This window comes from Streptopelia decaocto, assembly GCF_964273445.1.
Source record: "Streptopelia decaocto genome assembly, chromosome: 9".
Classification (NCBI taxonomy): domain Eukaryota; kingdom Metazoa; phylum Chordata; class Aves; order Columbiformes; family Columbidae; genus Streptopelia; species Streptopelia decaocto.
This window is the reverse complement of record NC_138664.1, coordinates 17,954,691-17,974,400: the sequence shown is the minus strand read 5'-3', so window position 1 is coordinate 17,974,400 and position 19,710 is coordinate 17,954,691. Positions and strand designations below refer to the sequence as shown.

Here is a 19,710-nt window from a genome sequence, read left to right as displayed (position 1 = left end):
CACAGACTCGTGTGTGCATGTGTAACCCTTTGGCCACAGATATAATACACAGAATCCTTGACCTGTTTTCCCTTACCCTCTGCGTCTCTTAGACTTGAACCGTCGGTCAAGTCTGGGGCTAAGTTTGGACCCAGCCGCACCTAGGCTCCTCTCTGAGAAGGAGTTTAGAAAGCAAGGGGGTCCATTCTGAACCCTGTTGTGACTCAACGGGAGGTGCTCCGCTGCCCTTTCATGTCTCCTGTCCCCAGAGGAATCACTTTGGAATAGCTGCCACCCGGCTCTGCTCAGCGCGTTTCCCCCAGGCAGTAAGAAATAAAGTGACTCTTCCATCCAACTCCGTGGAGTTGCAGCTGTCTGTGAGTGATCTAAATATTGCTCTGTTTCTGTGTGCCCATGTGTGCATCTGTCTGTGAGTGTGTGTCTGTGTGTGTCTGTGTTTGTGTGTGCACGTTTGTGTGCGTTCGTGTGTCTGGGTGTGTGAATCTGTGTGTTTGTACATCTGAGTCTGCGTGCGTGTGAATCTGTGTGTGTGTGTGTGTGCGCATGTATCTGTGTGTATTCGTGGGTCTGTGTGTCTGCATGTAAGAGTGTCTCTGTGCGCTTGTGTGTACCTGTGTCTGTCTGTGTGTGTGCGTGTGTTTGTCTGTGCATGTCCGTCTGTGTGTGTCTGCATGTGTGGCTGCGTGCACATCTGTGTGTGTGCATGTCTATGTGTGTCTGTATGCACATCTATGTGAGTGTGCGTGTCTGTGTGTGCGTGCATCTGCGTCTGTGTGCGTATTTGCACGTCTGTGTTTTCATGCATGTCTGTGCATGTTTGTGTGTGCGCCTGTGCGTATGTTCTGGTGTGTGTGCATCTGCATGTCTGTGTACACCTGTGCATATCTCTGTGTGAGCGTGCAAGTGAGTGTCTGTGTGTGCGCATCTGTGTGCATCTGCATGTGTATGTGCCTCTGTGTGTGTGCAAGGGACTGTGTCTGGGGGTGTTTTTGTATGTGGGTGCATGTTTCTGTGTGTGTGTGTGTGCACGTCTGTGTCTGTGTGCATGCATGTGTGTGTGTCTGTGTGCATGTGCACGTCTATGTGTGTGCGTCTGTGTGTGAGCGTGCTTGTCTCTGTGTGCGAGTGTGTGTGCATCTGTGTTTGTGCATGCACATGTGTCTGGTTTGTGTCTGCGGTGTGTCAGTCTGTGTGTACGCATATCTGTGTGTGCATGTGTCTGCATGTCTGCGTGTGCTTTGGTGTGTGCGTATACATGTCTCTGTGCGTCTTTGTGCACATGCACATGTGGGTGTCTGTGTATATGTATGCGCGTGGCTGTACGTGTGTGTGTCTGTGTGCATGGGTCTGGGTGTGGGTGCACAAATCTGAGTGTGTGCGTCTGCATGTATGTGCGTGCATCTGTGTGCATGTCTGTGTATATGCATATCTGTGCATGTGTGTGTATGTGCATGCGCATGTGTGCACGTATCTGTTTGCAGTGTCTGTGAGTGTGCATGTCTGCACATATGTGTGCGTTTGTGTCTGCCCATGTCTGTGTGTAGGTATATCTGTGTGTGCCTGTGTCTGTGTGTGTGTGTGTGTGCGCATCCGTCTGTATGTGTGTGCGCATCTGTCTGTTCGCGTGTGTGTATCTGTCTGTTTGTGTGTGTGTGTATGAGTGTGTGTCTGTGTGTATGACGGTGTCTGTGTGTGTAGGAGCGTCCATATGAGTGTGTGTGACTCTGCCCTGGGCTGTTCTCGGTGTGGCGGATGGAAAACGCCTCTCCAAGGTGAGGGAGTGAGCACTCGCCAGAGATACAGAGCTGGACAGATCAAGAAGTCAAGATTTTGCATTCCAACTATCTATAGGAAATAGGGGTTTTTTTATTATTTCAAGTTTTCATAAAAATCCATAATTATTGAAATCAAAGTTACAGAAGAAAGTTCGTAACTTTTTATTGATTTTATTTCTTTTTTCTTTCTTCCCCCCCACCCCGTTGTTTTTCCCTCTCAGAGTTTTACCTGACACCAGAGTCCATCAGGCAAAGTCCTTACAAACACAGGAGTCCTGAAGACATCGGCTGAATGTTTTCCTGGTATAAAGAAGAAGAGGAGGAGAAAGAGGTGGTGACAGTGCGGGTGCAAGTGGGCTTGGACGGGGGTGGAGGGTGTGGTGGAAGGAGAGAGGTCGGTATGTTTGTAGCAATGTTTGGTTCTTTTAAATTATTTGTTTATTTGTTCATTTGTTCTTTAAAAAAAAAATAAAACACCCACCGTTATTATTTGCAAATTGTGGCCTGGTTAAATCATTTTCATGTTGAACTTGCGCGGCGCATCGGCAGAGCTGATGCCCGCATCGGACTTGCGCGGCACGTACTCGATTTCGATGTTGTGCTTGGTGTTGCCTTTCCCCCGGCTCCACAGGAAGAGGAGCACCAGACAGAAGAGCACGACGCCCAGGAAGGAGATGAAGCCCATGGTGGTGGCAATGATGAGAGTCTTGATGTCAAAGGGGAAAGGCACGGTGGCGCGCGTGCTGTTGGCATCGCTCTCGTTGGGCTGGTTGGAGATGAACGCGAAAGTCTTGTTGGGCTGGTGGGGCCAGTCGGGGGAGTAGCTGCGCACGTGCAGGTGGGCCAGCATGGTGTCGTTGCCACCCGCGTTGCTGGCGATGCATAGGTAGGTGCCGTTGTCCTGGATCTGGGCGTAGCGCACCTCCAGCGTGCCGTCGGGGAAGACAGTGAGGCGCCCGTTGGTTTTGGTAGAGATGAGGTGCTTGCGGGGAGAGAGCCACATGATGGTGGGGGGTGGGTCCCCATCTGCCCGGCAGACAAAATGGACCGTGTGGCCTTCATCCACAAAGATCTGCTGAGGTTTGCGGTCCCGTATCCGTGCTCGGCGGCAGGTGAAGTAGTTGGGCAGGAGGACATCGGGGAAGTCTTTGAACTCCTTGCCCTGGACGAACTCGGGGGTGGAGCAGGTGGGCTGCTGCTTGTTGAAGTTCAACCTCCATCGCCGCCGGAAAACCCAGAGCAGCCGACAGTCGCAGGCCAAGGGGTTGTTGTCGAGGATGAGCGTCTCCAGGTTGCCCACCGAGTGGAAGGCCGACTCCTCCAGGGTGGTCAGCAAATTCCCCGACACGTTCAGGATGCGCAGGTAATTGAGGCCACGGAAGGCGAAGGGCTCGACCATGGTGAGCTGCCCTCCCACCAGCTGGATCTCCTGCAGCCTGAGCAGGTCATGGAGCATGGAGCCCTCGATGGTAACAATGGGATTGTAGGACAGGTTCAGGAACCGGAGGTAAACCAAGTGCCTCACTGACACATACGGGATGGACGTCAGGTTGCAGTGGGTGATGGACAAGGAGGTCAGGTTCAACCCATAGAGGCAGTTGGACGTCATAGTATCCAGGTAGGGCCAGTGTGAGATCTCAAGGACCTTGAGCCGGTACAGCCTCTTGAATGAGTAATCCCGGATGGTGTTGATGTTCAGATGGCGCAGCCGCAGCACGATCAAGCCGTGAAGGTGGGACAGGGCCTCCGTGGGGATGGAGGTCAGGTTGCATTTCTCCAGGGTCAGCTGCTCCAGGCTGTTGAGGCCACTGAAAGCCCGGTGGGAGATGTAGACAAGGTCATTGTCCCCCACCTCCAAAGACTTCAGGTTGTACAAGTCCTGGAACATGTAGTCTAGGAGGATCACAATTTTGTTCTCACTAATGTCTAGCTTGGTAAGGTTGCTGAGTCCAGTAAACACTCCCAAGGGGATCAGCTTGAGTCTGTTACTCCTGAGCCCCAGCGTCCTGAGGTTGAAGAGGTTGTTGAAAGCCCCAGGTTCAATGGCACTGATAATGTTCTCATTTAGCTCCAGCTCCTCCAGGTGAGGGTAGTTGGCAAATTCATCCTGGTTGAGAGTCTTGATGCGGTTCTTGCCCAAGTCCAGCAGCCTGGTCTCGGTGGGGATCCCCTCGGGCACGACCATGAATCTCTTGCGGTGGCACAGGACGGCGCGCTCCTGGGCAGAGCACTCGCAGCGCGGCGGGCAGCCCGTGGCAGAGCCGGACAGGATGGATCCCAGCATCAGGAGGAGGATCGGCTGCCAGCAGGCCAGGATTGGGCTGCGCATACTCGCCTCCCCAGCTACCATCCTATCTCTCACCTGCAGGTAACACGGGGGAGAGAAAGAGGAAGGTGGACATGAGCAAATGACCGTGACAAAAGGTTTACCTTCCTGGTAGCGCTGACATTAAAGTGAAGGCACAGCAGAGATTCTAGTTTTCCAGGTGAAATTCAGCCCTTTGGCTACGAGACCATCTCTCTTCCCCACCCCCTAACTTCCCGCTTGATGATGGAACGTGCACAGACTTAAGTGGAAAAGCCTTGAGGAATCTGTGTCAGACAGACCTCGCTTCCTCGGCTTCTTTTTAAAAAAAAAAAAAAATTAATACTAAACACATCTATCTACATCCTATTTTAAGCTCTTGAAATTATTCAGTTCCCTGTAGATGGAGCCTGAATATAAAGGCTGCTTTGCAAACGCAGAGGAGCTGAGCACAGGATCGAGCAGCTGGGGGAACCCCGCTTGGGCTCGGCTGGGAGCAGCGGGGTCTGAGAGGGGAGCGACAGCGACAGCTCCGTGGGGACCGGTCCCCTTCCTGTGCCCCCCCAGGCTCTGCAGGGGGTAAGGTCTGGGCAGGAACCGGCCTCCTTCCCTGGGGGGCTGCTGGGAGACCCCCTCTGGGGTTACACCTGGTTGTGCTCCAGCCCAGAACCACCCCCAGTCCATCGGGAGCAGAAGCCAACGCTCCCTGTCTTGCTGCTTCTGCTGCATTTATTTCTCTGTTGTTCAAGCTGTTATGAGGGATCAAATCATATTAATATTGCATATTAGATGTACAGCTACTCCGGACCATGCTTATATCTATTGTTATATGTACACTCTGCATTGTTTCCACTAATGCTATTTATGGCTATCGCTGAATATACCAAATGCATTACTTCCATTGAGCTCCGTTTGCATCTATCATTATATATCCTGTGCATTACTTTCCCTGCTCTGGCACTATTTATGGTTCTGGTATGCATTCTGTGCATTACTTCCACTGCGTCTGTTTATATTCATCATTTAATACAGATATATGACCCAAGCATAACTTTTGTTTCCAAAAAATTACTCAAGATTTCTTTGCAAGATGCAAGGATGAAAGACAGTGGACCGGCCATAAAAATATCCCCAAGCACCATCTCAGAAACCACTGGGCCTTGGCAGCCCAGGCGGTCTGGCTGTGAGGTCGTGGAGCCCCCACAGAAATGCTCCCTCACGTGTCCCGGCTCTCTGTCCTTCTCCATCCCCTTTCCCTGCTACCTCTGCAGCAGGGCTGGTCACTGGGGACCACCCAGCACCTCCAAACGGAAGGGGTGCGGTGCCAGGACCGACCCCACACAGCTTCCCTGGCAGCGGGGCTGAGCTCCCTCCCGCCGGCCCTGGGCCAGCACGTCCCAGTCCAGTGGAAACATTTCCAGTGGGTTTTCTTGGGCCTGGGCCAGGCTGCAAAGAGCCATTTGCCGGGTATTTATAATCCATCATCTCCCATGTCATCACCCCTCTGGTGCTGATGCTGCTGGGCAGCCTGACAAACACATCGCCGTGGGGCCGGGACCTGCCGGACGCTGCACCGGCTCGCCGTGGACGGGACGGCACGGCCACTTGGCAGCTCTCAGGCAAAGACCTGCACGTAGATTTGCTCCCCAGGCTGGGGCTGAGCTGCCGGGGTTCCCCACACCCCGTCACCTCTCCCCGCTCCTCCTGCCTGTGGGGTGACAGTGGCACCGCCGCTGCTGTGGCCCCTTTGCCGATGCGCGCCGGCTTGCCCACAGCCTCCCTCGGCCTGTGCTTCTCAGAACCTAGCCCTGGTCCTCACAGCCGCGCTGAGAAAGCCATCAAAGAAAGCAAAACACTGCATGCAAAACAAAATACAGTCTGAGGGGCTTAATTATACCAGGGCTGAAAAGACTTCAGCTCATTAGGGTGCCAGGCAGCTGGCCTTATTTGGCTGTGCTCTGTGCTGAAATCGCAGCTCTACCCGTGCGTGCAGCCGCACGCTGGTCCTGCTGGGCACGGGGCAGGGGTGCGAGCTGAACCCCACCTCAGAGCCCGCACACGGGTCCCGCGTTGCCCAGACCAACCCCGACCAAATCCTGCCCCTCCACCCGCGGGAAGGGGATTGCACCGCAGCGCATCTGCCCCCGCACCGGCCTCGGCACAGCTGGTGGAAGTGGTGCTGTGTCAAGGCATAAAATATAGGCAAAGTGATAGACGAATAAAGCAAAATCTGCATGGCGTTAAAGACAAGACAAGCCCACTTGTGTAGAATTAAAGTCTAGACACACCTCACATGTTATTTCTTCTCAGCTAAATTTAAATCCATGATAAATACAATCCCTGACAAAAACATCCGTAATCTTAATAGTCAGAGTCACAGAAGAGTTTTGGGAGCAAGACAATAAATAAGCTGAAAAATTCTGGGCTAAGATGAGCTTTAAATCTCTTCTGGTTCACATTTACCTCTGGCTGTTTCAGAGAGGAATAGTCGTGCCTCAAGGTGAGGTGATTATTAAGAGGTGCCCTTCTAAAAATGACTTGAACCGTGATTACCGTGTGAGCTGAGGGCACCCACCCACCCGTGCGTGGCTCCACAGCCACCAGCACGCATCCCCCAGGGTGGCTGGACTCACATCGCATCACCAAAGCTCAGCCCAAAGTCGGGGCTGTCCTGTCGGCCACCCCGTGTCTGCCGTGCGGGGTGCCGGCCGCGGCCCTGGCAGAGCAGCCAGGGGGATCGGCTGTGACACACAGGCCAGCCAGGGAGAGCCGCAGCCCTCCGGCGTGAACGTGGCGCTCATTTCTCACAGTAAAAAGAGAATTGATAAGAAAGGAGCAGCTACTGGACCCACTGCCTTTAGGCAACGAGCAAACCAGTGCAAACCAAAGCAAAAATCATGCCCAGAGCCACAGCATCCACTGACCGCTGTCCTTGCCACCCTGCTGCCGGGACATGAGGGCTCCAAAGTACAACCCCTTCCCTGGGGAAGCGGCCAGACTCAGCTCAAGAGGCGCAGATGGGCGCTGAAGCCGCACTGCTAAATGCAGCAGGACCTGCCGAGTGTCCCCGCCTGGGACCAGCGCTGGGAGGAAAGATGCTATTCTGGGCCTGTGCCTGGAAACGCGGCGGGGCTGGGCTGGAGCGCTGACGTGCGCGGGGTTCGCTCCGCCGTGACGGGCACAGGCTGCTGTGGCACGGGAGGAACGGCCCAGGGAACCCAAACCCGTGCAAGACCCAGGAGTGAGCCCGGGCTCGGCACCGGGGTCTGTCCCCAAGGCTGCTGCCCTCTTGCCCGAGGGGCGGGCAGCACGCCTGGCCGTGCCCTCTGCTGTCACCGCTGTCCCCAGGCTGTCCCCTGCTCACCAGCCCAGGGGTGTCCAGTGGCTGGGGCCAGGCTGGTGCTCCTCAGCACCAAGCGATCTGTCTGCTGCACTGACAGCAAGCGGGCAGCAAAAATCCCCGAGTCAGCTATAACCCCCACCTGGCAGCCATAAATTACAGCGCGGGAGACGTTCACCCTTGAACCAGATGCTTTCGTGAGCATCGAACGACAACAGGCAATTTAGGATGAAGCAAGCCATATCCCCAGGGGCGCTCAGCAGGGCTGGGGGAGCACGTGCCCCCACCCCATTTGTCCCTGCAGGAGCCGACCTTGCCGCGGCGCCAGAGGGCACGCAGCAGTGAGCGGAGCCCTGCGGCACCAGGCACCCTGGTGCATCTGCGTACGGGTGTGGGTCAGCCACGGGTTCACCCCATCCCTGATCTGCCAGCCTTGCACAGAGCTGCCGAGACACAGCTCTTGGAGTCCGTGCTCTCGTCTCCTCTAAGCTGCTCCAGCTAAATCAAATTTTATTGAACCTGACTACATTTTAGAGATAAAGACTCCAGGTTTACAAATAAATATTTAACAACCTTTCCTGCTGCCGTAAGAGTTGCTTACCCAGACCCCAGGCTCTGCACTAAGTGTTCCTGTAGCTATCTGCAAAGCAGCAAAACAAAGGGAGAAGCTTTAATGTGCCAAACACGTTCCTGCCCATTTCCTCCTCTCTCCATCTTTCCCCCTGTGTCCGGTGCACATTTGTGAGCCCTTTTGCTTTGTCTGTCCCTCTCCTCCTCTTTTCCCACCCAGTCCCTGGAGCAGCCGGTGCCCAGGGATGCTCCGGGCCGGGAGGGAGCAGGGCAGGGCAGGAGCACACAGCACCGCTCCCCTCAGCCGTGTGAAGGCTCGACTCCGCAGCTTCTGCGCAGCCTGCCCAAGGATCCGCTTTCAGCTGCTGCGAGGCGGGAGCCTGGAATAGGTGTGCCACAACCTGATCTGCTCTGGCAGCTGCTCTGAGCCTGTAAAAGAGCCCGAAGAAGTATCTGAGATGCAAAGCCCCTTCCGGCGCTGACACCGCCGGGCTGGCACCAGGCACCCGCAGCAGCCGGCCTGCGGGACTGCCCCGCAAAGGCATTTCCTCATGGCAATGAGCATTTCCACCCAAAACGCGGTGCCCCCAGTGCCACAGGGGATAACACCAGGGAAGCACCAAGCCAAAGGCAAGAAGAGCAGAAAAAAGGGGAGGGGGATGCGCAGGGGAGAAGAAGAGGCCTGAAGCGGGCGGAGCGGCCAGGACGCTGGGAGGGAGGCTTTGCCCCAGGCGCTCCCTGGTTTAGCTCTGGGCTGCAGATCTGCTCCACCTCATGCAGGGACAGGTATCTATGGCAGGGGGACAACTGGCAATGGCCCAGAGCCAGCCTGGAGAGTGGTTTTCAGCCTCAGCAGGCAGGTTATTGGAGCAGGGTATGGGAAGGAGATCCCGGTCGTCTCTGCAAGATGCTGAAGCTCAGAGCAGTTTTTGCTGAGGCTGTTCCTTGCTGCGATCACATCTGTGCAAGAGCTGCTCACCTTCCTAACACCTTTGCTCCTTTGTTTTTAACATCTCTTCTCTCTCTTTGGCTGCACATGCTTCAGTGCCCCATCAGCAAAGAAAACATCCTGACAAGTGATCAATAAGTAATTGCAAAGGCAGCTGTGGATGCCAGGGGTGTAAAGCCCTGAGCTAGCAAGAGATAAATGAGCAGCGCGAGGGTGCAGCGCAGCGTGGAGCTCAGGCTGGGAGCCAGCCACGCTCCCCTGCCCGTCGATGGAGGTGGCCGGCCGCGGGTTGGCCACCGCAGCCACTGCCGGCTGGTGGTTCAACACTTCCCTGCCAGGCGAGCCGGGAGGAGGCTGATTTTTTTCCACTTTTGAGACAAAGAGCAGGGGAGCTGTGTTTGCTGGGGGAACATCTCCCAAGGGTTAGCCCTGGGACTCCAGCACCAGAGACATTTTGGCTTCAGTTTAGCATGAGGGTCTCTCTACGTGTTTTTTTTCCTTCCCCGCCTGTAGCTGCAAAAGGAGGACGGAAAAAAACCCAGACTGTTCTTAGGGCAATGGAAACATTTGCACTGTAGAGGTGAAAGAAAGGTTGTCCAGTGAGTGTCTTCTGGGAGAGCCGCCAGGGTCACGATGGCATTGCGAAGGCAGCCCCTGCGCTCTGCCTCGCCGTGCCGTGCCCAGCAAGGTGCCACAGGACGCAGCCGTCCCCGAGGCAGCGCCTGCAGGGGCTGTTTGGGGACAGCCGGGCACCAGCGGCTGCCTGAGCCCGGGCCCCCGTGCCGCTCCTGCTCATGCACGGACAAGATTGCTTCTCCCAGCACTGCACAGCCTTCTCCAGTTTTTTCCTGGGAATGATCTCGAGTGGCTCCCAAACACCTTCTGTGCTCGCCTGAGCTCCCCAGGAGCCCTCTGAGCACCCGGCACCGGCGAGGGTCCTGCCAAGGGCCCTACCCCGGCACCAGCAATAGATGTGGGGCTGGAGGATGGGGACAGCCCAGGCAGCTCGCCCGTCCTGCCCAGCGGCTGGAGCGGCTCCGCATGCTGTCACGACACCGCTGAACCAGCCAGAGCGCAGCTGTACGGGGCCTGTGCTAAGCCCTGCATTTCTGTCAGGGGCAGGACACCACCTGATGTAGCATAAAAGTGCCTGGTACACAGACACCCCGCTGCCAGAGCACATTTCCTCCAGATCAGGAGCAGATGGCATTGCTGTATGAGCTTGCCTTGCTGCTTGGTCTGGTGGCTTCCAGCTCCCCCAGACCCAGGCACCAGCTCCTGGCAACCCCGATGCACAAACCACCCCTGGGGGTAGCCACAAAGGGCCTGGCAGGGGGGGCTGCTGGCACCAAAGACAAGCTGCTCCCTCCCCAGCACTCCCTGCCTGGAGACATCCTGTCCCTTCCAGCTACCAGCCTCTGCCAAAAAGTGTCCCATGGGCCACCAGGGCCACCAGCAGAGATGGAGAACCACCCTGGTACCTACTGCCCTCCTGGCTCAGTGGCAAACCAAACACCAAACCAGCCCGACACCCTGGCCCCATGAGCAACCTCACTCCGTGGGGCCATAAGGGGACATCACCAAGGTTTTGGGACATGACCCCCTTCTAACGTCCACTGCCCAAGCTGCTCTGTCCCCAATGTGTCCTTGCTGCTGCCTGAAGGTGCAAACCCGGATCCGAGTCCCAAACACCGCACAGCGGCAGCAAGCGGGGACCAGTGAGCGACGCTGCTGCCAGAGACCGGGGACGTTCCTTAGGTTTAATTTAAGCTGCGATTGTACTTACAGCACCACGTCTGTTCCCATGCCACAGCCCTAAAATACAGCCAGTCCAGGATACTTAGAAAAGTACAAGGGCTGCTCCAGAGCACTGTCTTTCCTTGGAAACATTTGGAATAATAGCAGGAAGACTTAAGAGGACATAAACGCGGCAGCTTCGCTGACTCCAGGGAAACCTGCTGATTTACCTCCCTTTAGGACAGGCTCTGGTATTTTTATACTGCTGCCTAAAATAAGCAGCCTCAGAAGCCTTTTGGGAGAGGCCAACTGCAGCCAGCCCAGCGAAGATGGTTCTGTGATAACCCGTTGGCAGGACAGGCTGCACAGGGCAACGTGCATGGGCAGAGCTGTCCCTGCCCCATCTCACACGGTGACACGGGGGCCGAGTGGGGCGGTGGGGTCGGGCATGGGCATGGCCACGAGAGATGAAAGCCCTGGACCTCTCCATCCACCTCCTTTCCCGAGTCCATCCCGTAAACCAGATATCTCTCTCCTCCTCCCAGTTCTTATTAAGTTTCATTCACACAATAACAAATATAGTGCCACAGGAATTTCCAAAAAGACAGAAGTAGAGAAAAAAGGAAGCCAAAGAAAGCATGAGCGATGGCAAACATGGAGAGAAGATTTCTCTTCCTAGTCTGACTTTCTCTGTGCTGCTTTTACGTATATAATTCTTTTTTCTTTCCCCCTTTCTCGCTTGTTTGATTTCTGCATTATTTATGGCTTGTCTTCAGGGCCTGTATTTGCTGTTATTGTTTCATTCAACAATAAAATAGATTAGATAAAAACAAACTGTGCTGAGCCATGGCTGAGCCTGCCTGTCCTGCAGTCAGCGTAGACAAGGGGCCACCGCCTCGCCAGCCCTTCCCAGCCCAAATCCAAATCTAAATCGGGCAGGGATGTGGCCTGGCCAGGATTTGGGCTCTGGGTGCTGCCAGCCCCACTGGTATGTGTCCTCTGCAGATATGGGGGCTGCACAGAGAGCTCTTGGGGTCCTGGACTGCATCCAAACCTCAGCCCCTCCCTGAGCAACAAGGAAAAGGTGGGAAATGCTGGGTGAGAGGAGACAACGAAGCACTGGAAACTCTGGGGTTTTTCAGGGCAATTTGATGAAATGCAATGCACTGATTTCACCAGCAAGAGTGCCCCAAGCTGAGCCAGCGCTGGCTGCGGGTGCTGTGCCCCAGCAAGTCCCAAGCCCAGGCACTTTGGGAACGCGTGCCAGGAGGTGCAGCGCCGTCAGGCAGCGAAGCAGCTGGAGCAGGGGTGAAAAGCACCATGGGTCTAATGCCTGTGATTAGGGGTGTCAGCGGGTCGCAGCCTCAGCCGCACCATGGGGAGCCACACTGTTCCCAGGCCTTTTCTGTCTTCCAGCGGGTGATCGTGCCGAGCCCGTGGGCACAGAGAAAAAGGAGGGACCCACCGTGGGGATGGAGCGGCTCCCCACTGCCCTTGGTGGAGGGCTGCTTTGGGGTGGTTTTGTTATGTTTTGCTTGAGCTGAAAGAGATACTTTCCACCCCTTCCTCCCTCTCCCCAGTGATGTTGATAATAATACAGAGCCTGCACTCTGGGCTGTATATGAGAACAAAAGTAATCACGGGGAAATACAGTGCATAGAAATTAAATCGGAAATGCAAGGCCAGGGTTTCCATTTCGGTTCGGCTTCTGTATCGTTTCCCATTGAAAAGGATAAACAGGCTGAGCACAAATCAGTTTAATGGCAGCCCCTAATGGCAGCGCAATTCCATGTTTCCCAGAGCAAATCGTGGCTCGAGCCCAAAGCGGCAGCGCGATGCGCAGCAGGGCAGCTCTGGATGGCCACGGTGGGGGACGGCCCAGCTGAGCACTGGGGGCACTGGGGCCCCCACAGGACTTGCTCTCTTCGGCAACAGTACAGAAATAACCTGCTTCACAGGGGCTGGTGTCCCTTGCAGGGTTTGGGGATGCCAGTGCACCCTTGCCTGCCAGATTCCCAGCGGAAAAGGGGTGTCCCAAACTGGGAACGTGCAAAGCTGTGCCAGGATGCTCCTCCAGTATGGGCCAGGCAAGGAGGCTTTCACACTGCTCAACACTATGGCCCTAATTCCTTTCCTTTGTCTGGCTCCTGCAGTGCACGGTCATTTAAAGCACGGCTACAGCTGCCATTTAGTTTTGCTGCCTAATCCTCATCGCTGTGCCTTGCTCTGTGGTACAACACACGAGCCACTTGCCAGTGGAGCTGGGACAGAAGCAAGCCACCAGGCCAGTGTGCTCCTATAACGCCCCTCCCTGCCTTCCCAGGCTCACATTTTGGGTTAAACCAAATCAATTTGGTTCTCTGTGACTGCCTCCAGTCCAAAGAGGGGGTGGGGAAAGGCTGGGTTTAGGTACGGGAGGGAGAGGTTCGTCCACGTGCCTGTGCGGAGCGAAAAGCCTCTGAGAGTGCTCAGATTTTGCGTGCCACCCCCAGGTTGCCTTCGAGGTCTAAATCAGTTGTTTCCCATTTCACACTCGACATCTCAAATCCAAACAAAGAGCTGAAAGAATAGATCACGTCAAAATATTTCTGCTTCTCCCTCCTACGAGAATTCCCCATCAGAGACCAATCCAATTAAGGTGCTGGTTATGAAATTAACCATAATTACAAGAGTGATATTTAATGTTTTGCATTCTGAGGAAAAAACGGAATGGAAATGACAAAAAAAGTAGAAATTGTGGGTCCTACTGAGATAACCAAGAGCAATGTGGGGTGGCGGCAGGGAAGGGCCTGCCAGGGGAGCGAGGGCTTGCAGGGTGGCAGGGGCTGGGTGGCACCAGGGGCGCCCACACAGGGTCCCCACAGCAGCGAGAGCAGGGGCTGGGTGCTCCTGGGCACCCTCTCAGAGGGCAGTGGCCAGCCTGTCCCCCAAAGCGGGGGATCAGCCCAGCCTGATGGCTCCCAGAAGGTATTTTGCCATTTGAGCATCAGTCAGATGGTGTTGGGCCACAGGAACTGCATCCTGGGAGGCAAAGCCCAGTCCTCACCCTGTCCCCACCCCCTGTGGGGACCCACTGGCTCATCCACAGGACTGTCCCCAGCTCAGGACACTGACCTCAGCCCTGAGACAAGAGACATGATGTGGGGGGGCTACTTCTGGTGTTTCTCCCTTTCCCAAGCCAGGCCCGTCCTCAGAAATGCCTCTCCCTCTCAGTATCACACATACCCTGACACTGTCTCAAAGTCTGCAGATTCAAGCAGCCACCAAAACGGGCTGTCAGTAAGAGACGTCCCCAGCCAGGGTCACAGGGAGCTGAGACATGTGGCAAATCACGGAAACCTCTTTTCCTGCAGCCATTCCCCACCACAAGCTCCAATTTTACTCCCCCAGATGGAGAGAGAGAGGAGGGAAAAAATTGACTTGGAAGAAAATTGAGGCCATGGCCTTTGGTTGCTTTCTCCCTTTATTTTTCTTGGGTTGTTTGATTTGAGTTAAGCATTTGTAGCTCTCTCCTCTCTTATCCCCTCCCTCACCACTACCTAACAAGCTCCTCTGGATCTTTCCCTGCCAAAAGCCATTTCTGCTCATGCTAGGATTACCATTCTCTCTTCGCTTCCAGGGCTTAACAGAGAAGGGAGAAGAGCTGCCGACTCTGTGCACTGTGCAAACATCCCCCCTTGCTGCGCTGTGCCCCCTCTCACCAGCTCCGAACCGCTGTCACGATGGCTGATGTTGAGCATAAAGGTTGAGCGTGGAGACACAGAGCTCACATTGGCCTGTACCATGGGAAGAGAGTCAACACGAGCCAGCAGCACTGCTAATGTCCACCCCAGCACCAGTGCTGCCTGAGCAAAGTCCCCAAAGAACCACAAACCAAAGGGGTGGGCTAAGGTGACACGGAAAAGTGTCTCTCCAGCGGTTTCCACGCCTGAAGCTTCTCAAACATTTGGTTGAGTCGCATTTTCCATCAGGACATTCACAGAGACGTGGCCATTGCAAACATGCCGTCTGCTGCCTCGAGGAGACGGGTCCAACCCCCGGTACCAAGACAGGTGTCACCCCAGGGCTGTCACAGCAGCCCCCACCCAACAGCCATCCAGCACACCCGGGCCTGTCACTGCCCAGTGACAACCACATACACGAGGCAACACCTGATGGGGTGTATCCTCATCAAACCACAACAGGTTCAGCTGTGCTTTATAATTCAGCAACCGTAATAACACTGTAATTACACTATAATTGTGGCGTTATTATAAAGTGATTTATCAACCCCTGAAATGAAACCTCAAGTTACAAGATTTTATACTTGTTACATATATCAAGACGTATAAACTTCAGCATCATTACAGTGACTGTATTAAGTAGGAAAGTAAAGGAATAATAAGTCATTCAGTCATGCTGTTAACCTTCCAGTGATATGAAACAGTGGTAATTAGAGGTATCACAGAGTAATTACGTTATAGGTGTAGAGTAACTGCAGCACGGTACGGTATTATAGAAGTATAACCATTCGTTTTGTAATCAATCCCTCCACAAAAAGGCCTGAAAGACCTGTCTCTTTGCCAGGTCCTGTAAACTAAGCTCCGCTATCTCCTCCAGCCGCTTCCTGCCCTTCCCAGGGGAGGCTCAGTAAAGCCGGGGCTGCCCGAGCACCCGGTGCAGAGAAGCCCCTCCTGCTGTCTGGTAAGCCCAGCGGTGTCCCTGTGCTGCGGGCCCCGGGGAGCGGCTGTCCACAGCGCTGAGGGGGGAGCGCAACGGCCTGGCTACCGGAAAACTGCCCCAGTGTCTGTGGGGAGACATCGGAGGCTTTAGCCCAGGGACACATTTCTTTCTTGGCCTTGCTCACCAGCCTTGCCAGGCTAAGAGCTTCAGAGACCACTTGTACTCCATGGTATTAAGCTACTGAGCCAATGTGGTCCAAGAAGGAGCCAGGAGCAGCAGGCGAGAAGGAACGGCCAGCCCAGACATCTCCACGCTGCAGGAGCGGGCGGACAGCTGAGCAGGGCTTTGTGCACCAGGAGGACCAGGATGCCCCTCAGTTTCGTGGGACCTGGGATGGGCCAGGGACATTACCGTCCGCTTGCACTTGCTAAAGGTCCAGGAGAGGGACAAGGTGTGCACTTGAAATTGTGGGAGCGGACACGGAGGAAGGGGGTCGAACAAAGGTTTGGGCTGCGGTGCTGACACGGGGCTGGGATAGCTGCCTTTTGGGGTGGGGCTGGGCTGGGCAGTGCCGGGAGCCCATAAGGCCCCTGCACCCCTGCGCTGGGGGCTGGCTATGGGTACAGCCATCCCGCGGCTCCACAGCCGTCTCGGGCAAGCGTGAAGGTCAGGTCAGGGCTGCTGCAAGCGGCAGAGCGGGGAGGAGCGGGTTAAGACTGGCGGGAGGGCTGGGATGGGGATGTGGAAAGGATATCATTTCAGAGCCGGGCTGTGCTCCGGTGGGTGGTGCAGAGGAAGGGGAGATGGAGGGAGAAGGAGCAGATCTGTGGAGCGAGGCTGCTCCTGGGGATGCTTGAATTGCTCTGCCCCACACTCACTCCGTGAGCTGAGACCCCAGAGAACAGCATGGGCAGGGGATGAGTGCAGGGCTGTCACACGGGTCCCCTGTTGCAGGCCAGCAGGCAGAATCAGTTGCCGGAAAGGGCATTGCTGGGGAAGGACCGTGGATGGCGACTGCTTGGGCGGTAGCTGGGCTAGTGACAGGCAGAGAGAGGCAGCAGAGCCTCAGCTTCACCAACCAGCGAGCAGTCACAGCAAGGAGACCTGATCCCACGGGTGCCCACACTCGCGCTCACCTGCTGTCCCTCCCTCCTAGTGCAAATCACTTTCACGGCAACAACACCCCCATTTCTTTCCAGAGGCGGCACCTCCAGCACCTGAAGCAAATCGTGCCTCTGCCCTCCACCCAGAGCTATTTATATATCCAAGGCGTAAGGTGAAAAATCCGATAACCTACACACAGTATCACAAAGCAACAAGCAACGGCACTGCCTGGGAGGGCTCCCAAATCTCAGGCATCCTTGTAATCCTGGCTGCCCTACAAAACCCCTTCAGCATTAACCCCTTTTTTTTTTTTTGCCAGACACAAGCCAAGAGCTGAGGAGTCCATACTGACAGCCTGACCCTCCCCGGCATCTCCAGTTCTCCAGGCGTGGGGCTGAGCCCAGGCAGGGGGACCCTTCAGTGCCCCAGGATCTCTGCTGGAGCCTGAGGGATCATCCCATCCAGCAGTAACTGCCCAAAGCCCCAGCTCACCTACCTCCAGGCTGGGGGGCTGGTAATGGAGAGGTAACCCCCACCCTGAAAAATTACCCCACATTGCTCCTGCCTCCACAGCCCGGCCACCCAGGGCTGGTAAGCTCTCCCTGCCTGTATTTAACCCTTCGTGTCTCTGCCTTGGGGATAGGCAGAGGGCTGATTCCTCCTCTTTAATTAACCCTTGCTGGCTGGGGAGCTGGGCACAGCCCGCTTGAGGGCTGATCCCCCTGCTCCCCAACAAGCCCTGGCAGGTAGCGCTGTCCCAGCCATACCCTACCTGAATATGTAATCTGCTCCAGGCCAGCTAACTCATCTGCTTAACTACGGGGGGAGCAGGAGGGCTCCCACATCAAGATGCAGCTCTGCACTCACCTCAGCACCACCAAGCCCCAGCCTTTCGCTGGGCAAGTCAACCTTGAGTGGCCGGGACTCCAGCTCCACACCCCGGCCCCACCTGCCTGCAAGCTGGGCTGGGCAGGGGCTGCGAGGATGGGCAAGGAGAGGCACTGGGGTGCTGGGAGAGAGAAATCAGCAGCGGGAAGACACCCAGGCAGAGCAGGGCGTTGGAAGTGGTGGGATATGCACTAGAGGGGCTGGAAGACAGCAGGGACCGGGGCACAATTTCCCCCCGGCCGTGAGCAGCCCCGTCAGCCCCTCTGTCCCCTCCTTTCCCGCCCAGCGGTGTCCGCACTGCTCGCCGCGACCCAGACCCGCACCCCGGGGCGCGGTGCAAACCCAGCAGCGGCGGCACTCGCGGCACGCACCCAAACACGCACCCCCTGTGCCCTCCCCGGTGCACGCACGAAGTTCCCAGCACGGCGCCCCCGAGCTCCGGCGCGGCTCCGGCCCGAGGGCAGCAGCGCGGCTCCGGCTCCGAGGGACGGACCCCCCCAGCTCTCCCGCAACGCCGGTCCCGCCAGCCCAGGTCCCCCCGCTCCAGCATCCTCGTCCTGCTTACCTGCATCTCATTCTCGCCGGCGATCTCCTTCGGTCAGAAATGGCATCTCCCCCGGCCCCCACCCCCTCCGCCAAAACCTCCACCTGCAGTAACGCAGCTCCCCCTCTCCGCAGCGACAGCACGAGAGGCGGCGGCGCTCCCCGCTCCGAGCCGCCCCGCCAGCCCCGAGCCCGGGGCCGCCCTAGGGACGCGCGGCGACCGGCTGCCTCCCCTCCGCGCCCGCCGGGCAGCCGGCGGCGGCAGCGGCGCTGCGGGGCGGCGGTGGCGGCATCGCCCCACCGGGAGGGCTGGCACGGCCCGGGCTCCGCACGCCCGCTGCCGCCGGCCGGGTCTGCCGCGGCGGGGCCGGGCTGGGAGCAGCCGCCGCGCCGGCCCCCGCCTCCCCTCCGGGAGGAGCCGCCGGCGGGCGCGGGGCGGTGCGCGGAGCGGGGCCGGGAGCGGCAGCGGCAGCCGCGGCCAGTCCCCTCCTCCCGCCGCCTCCCCCGCTCCAGCGCGGCGAGGGGAGGCGAGAGCCGGGGGGCGGGGGGTGCGGGCCGGGGCTGCGGGGCGGGAGCAGCCCCGGTCCCCCGCGGGCAGCGCAGCGGGGGGAAGCGGTGCTTTTCGGGGAAGGACCGCTGTCTCCCTCGCACGGACAAGGGCGCTGTGGCACGGACAGAGCGAGCGGCTGTCCCCGCGAACCGGCAGCAAGCCGGCGCCGGGGCCAGTTGTTGGCTGCTCACCACCGGCAGCCCTTGCACAGAGGGGGCACCGGCAGTCCCCCCTCTTCCAGCCCTGGTGCAGCCCCGTTGCTCGCAGAGGACGGACTAGAGGAGTGCTGCCGGTCACCCTTGCTTCAGAGCCCAGCCCTGCCCGAGCCCGCTGAGGGAAGATGCCGGGCTACCCTGGAGATTTCAGGGTGCTCTGTCCTATGGCATTTTCCTCCTCTTTTTTCACTGCCCCCCGAAATCCCCGCACATGAGAGGAAAAGGGCGGCAAGGGGTGGAGAGGACACCTCTGAGGACTGCTCTGGGATCTGGTGATCCCAAAGGCCTCCTCAGAGGCTCATGTTGAGGTGATGGCATCTCATTCAAGTCTAAGTATATGACTTCCCGTGTGCTCCTCACAGCTTCACCCCCTTCTGTAATGGACACCGATTTATTGAGCAGCATTAGAAGATTTGCCCAACGTTGGCTCCTCCAGCAGAGGCTGATTTCTCTGGCAGTAATGGACACAAACTTTGCTTCTAATGTGCACTTTCCCCTCCTGCTTCCTCTCAGCAAGTCTCTCCTGGGGCCCTTCCTGTTCTGTCCTGCTTCTACCCAGCTGTCCGCACATCGTGGCCGGCTGTGGGCCAAGGCAGACTCAAGGCGGCTGCACCAGGGCCCTCTGCATTGGCAGAAGCTGGGCTGGGAGGCTCTGCGGGAGTCTCTTTGCTGGGTCCCATGAGCCTTCCCTTGGATGGCTCTTTCAGCCTGTGGGAGGTTTTGAGGAAGACAACGGCTTGGCCTTTCTCCACCAGCCATTTAACCAAGCCCAGGGGTGGGGATTCCCATGCAGAACATCCCTCCAGGCAGGTCTCCCTTCCTCCCTCCTGCAAGAGCGGGGCTGGGTGCTCGCCCCAGGCCTCTCTGGTGCAATAGCATCCCACAGCTGGCAGTGGGGCTGGCAGGCAGTGTGCCAGAGCTGGGCCAAATGCCCATGGGTGCCTTCCACAGAGCGTGGGAGCACCTGTCCCAAACTCATGTCCCTGCAGTGGGCTACAATGTGAGCCCCCTTTGCAGGGTCTCCGGAGCCCGCAGCCAAGCTTGTTATCCTCCTGCTTGGCACACGCAAGCT

At 57.0% G+C, this 19,710-nt stretch overlaps 1 protein-coding gene across 3 annotated transcripts; it reads right to left on the bottom strand.

Annotated features, from left to right (window-relative positions):
- Positions 1-1,846: 1,846 nt before the first annotated feature.
- LINGO1 (leucine rich repeat and Ig domain containing 1) lies at positions 1,847-17,972 on the bottom strand. 3 transcript variants are annotated; one of them, XM_082061386.1, is made up of 3 exons: positions 17,896-17,972; positions 2,257-4,137; positions 1,847-2,075 (listed from the first exon to the last, which is right to left on the bottom strand). In XM_082061386.1, the coding sequence occupies exons 1-2, from the start codon at positions 17,899-17,901 to the stop codon at positions 2,284-2,286; spliced, it is 1,860 nt and encodes a 619-aa protein (XP_081917512.1). In that variant the 5' UTR covers positions 17,902-17,972; the 3' UTR covers positions 1,847-2,075; positions 2,257-2,283. The 3 variants fall into 3 exon arrangements, with proteins under 3 accessions (XP_081917512.1, XP_081917511.1, XP_081917513.1); XM_082061385.1 differs by having other exon boundaries at positions 1,847-4,137; XM_082061387.1 differs by lacking the exon at positions 17,896-17,972 and adding an exon at positions 10,726-10,846 and having other exon boundaries at positions 1,847-4,137.
- Positions 17,973-19,710: the final 1,738 nt, after the last annotated feature.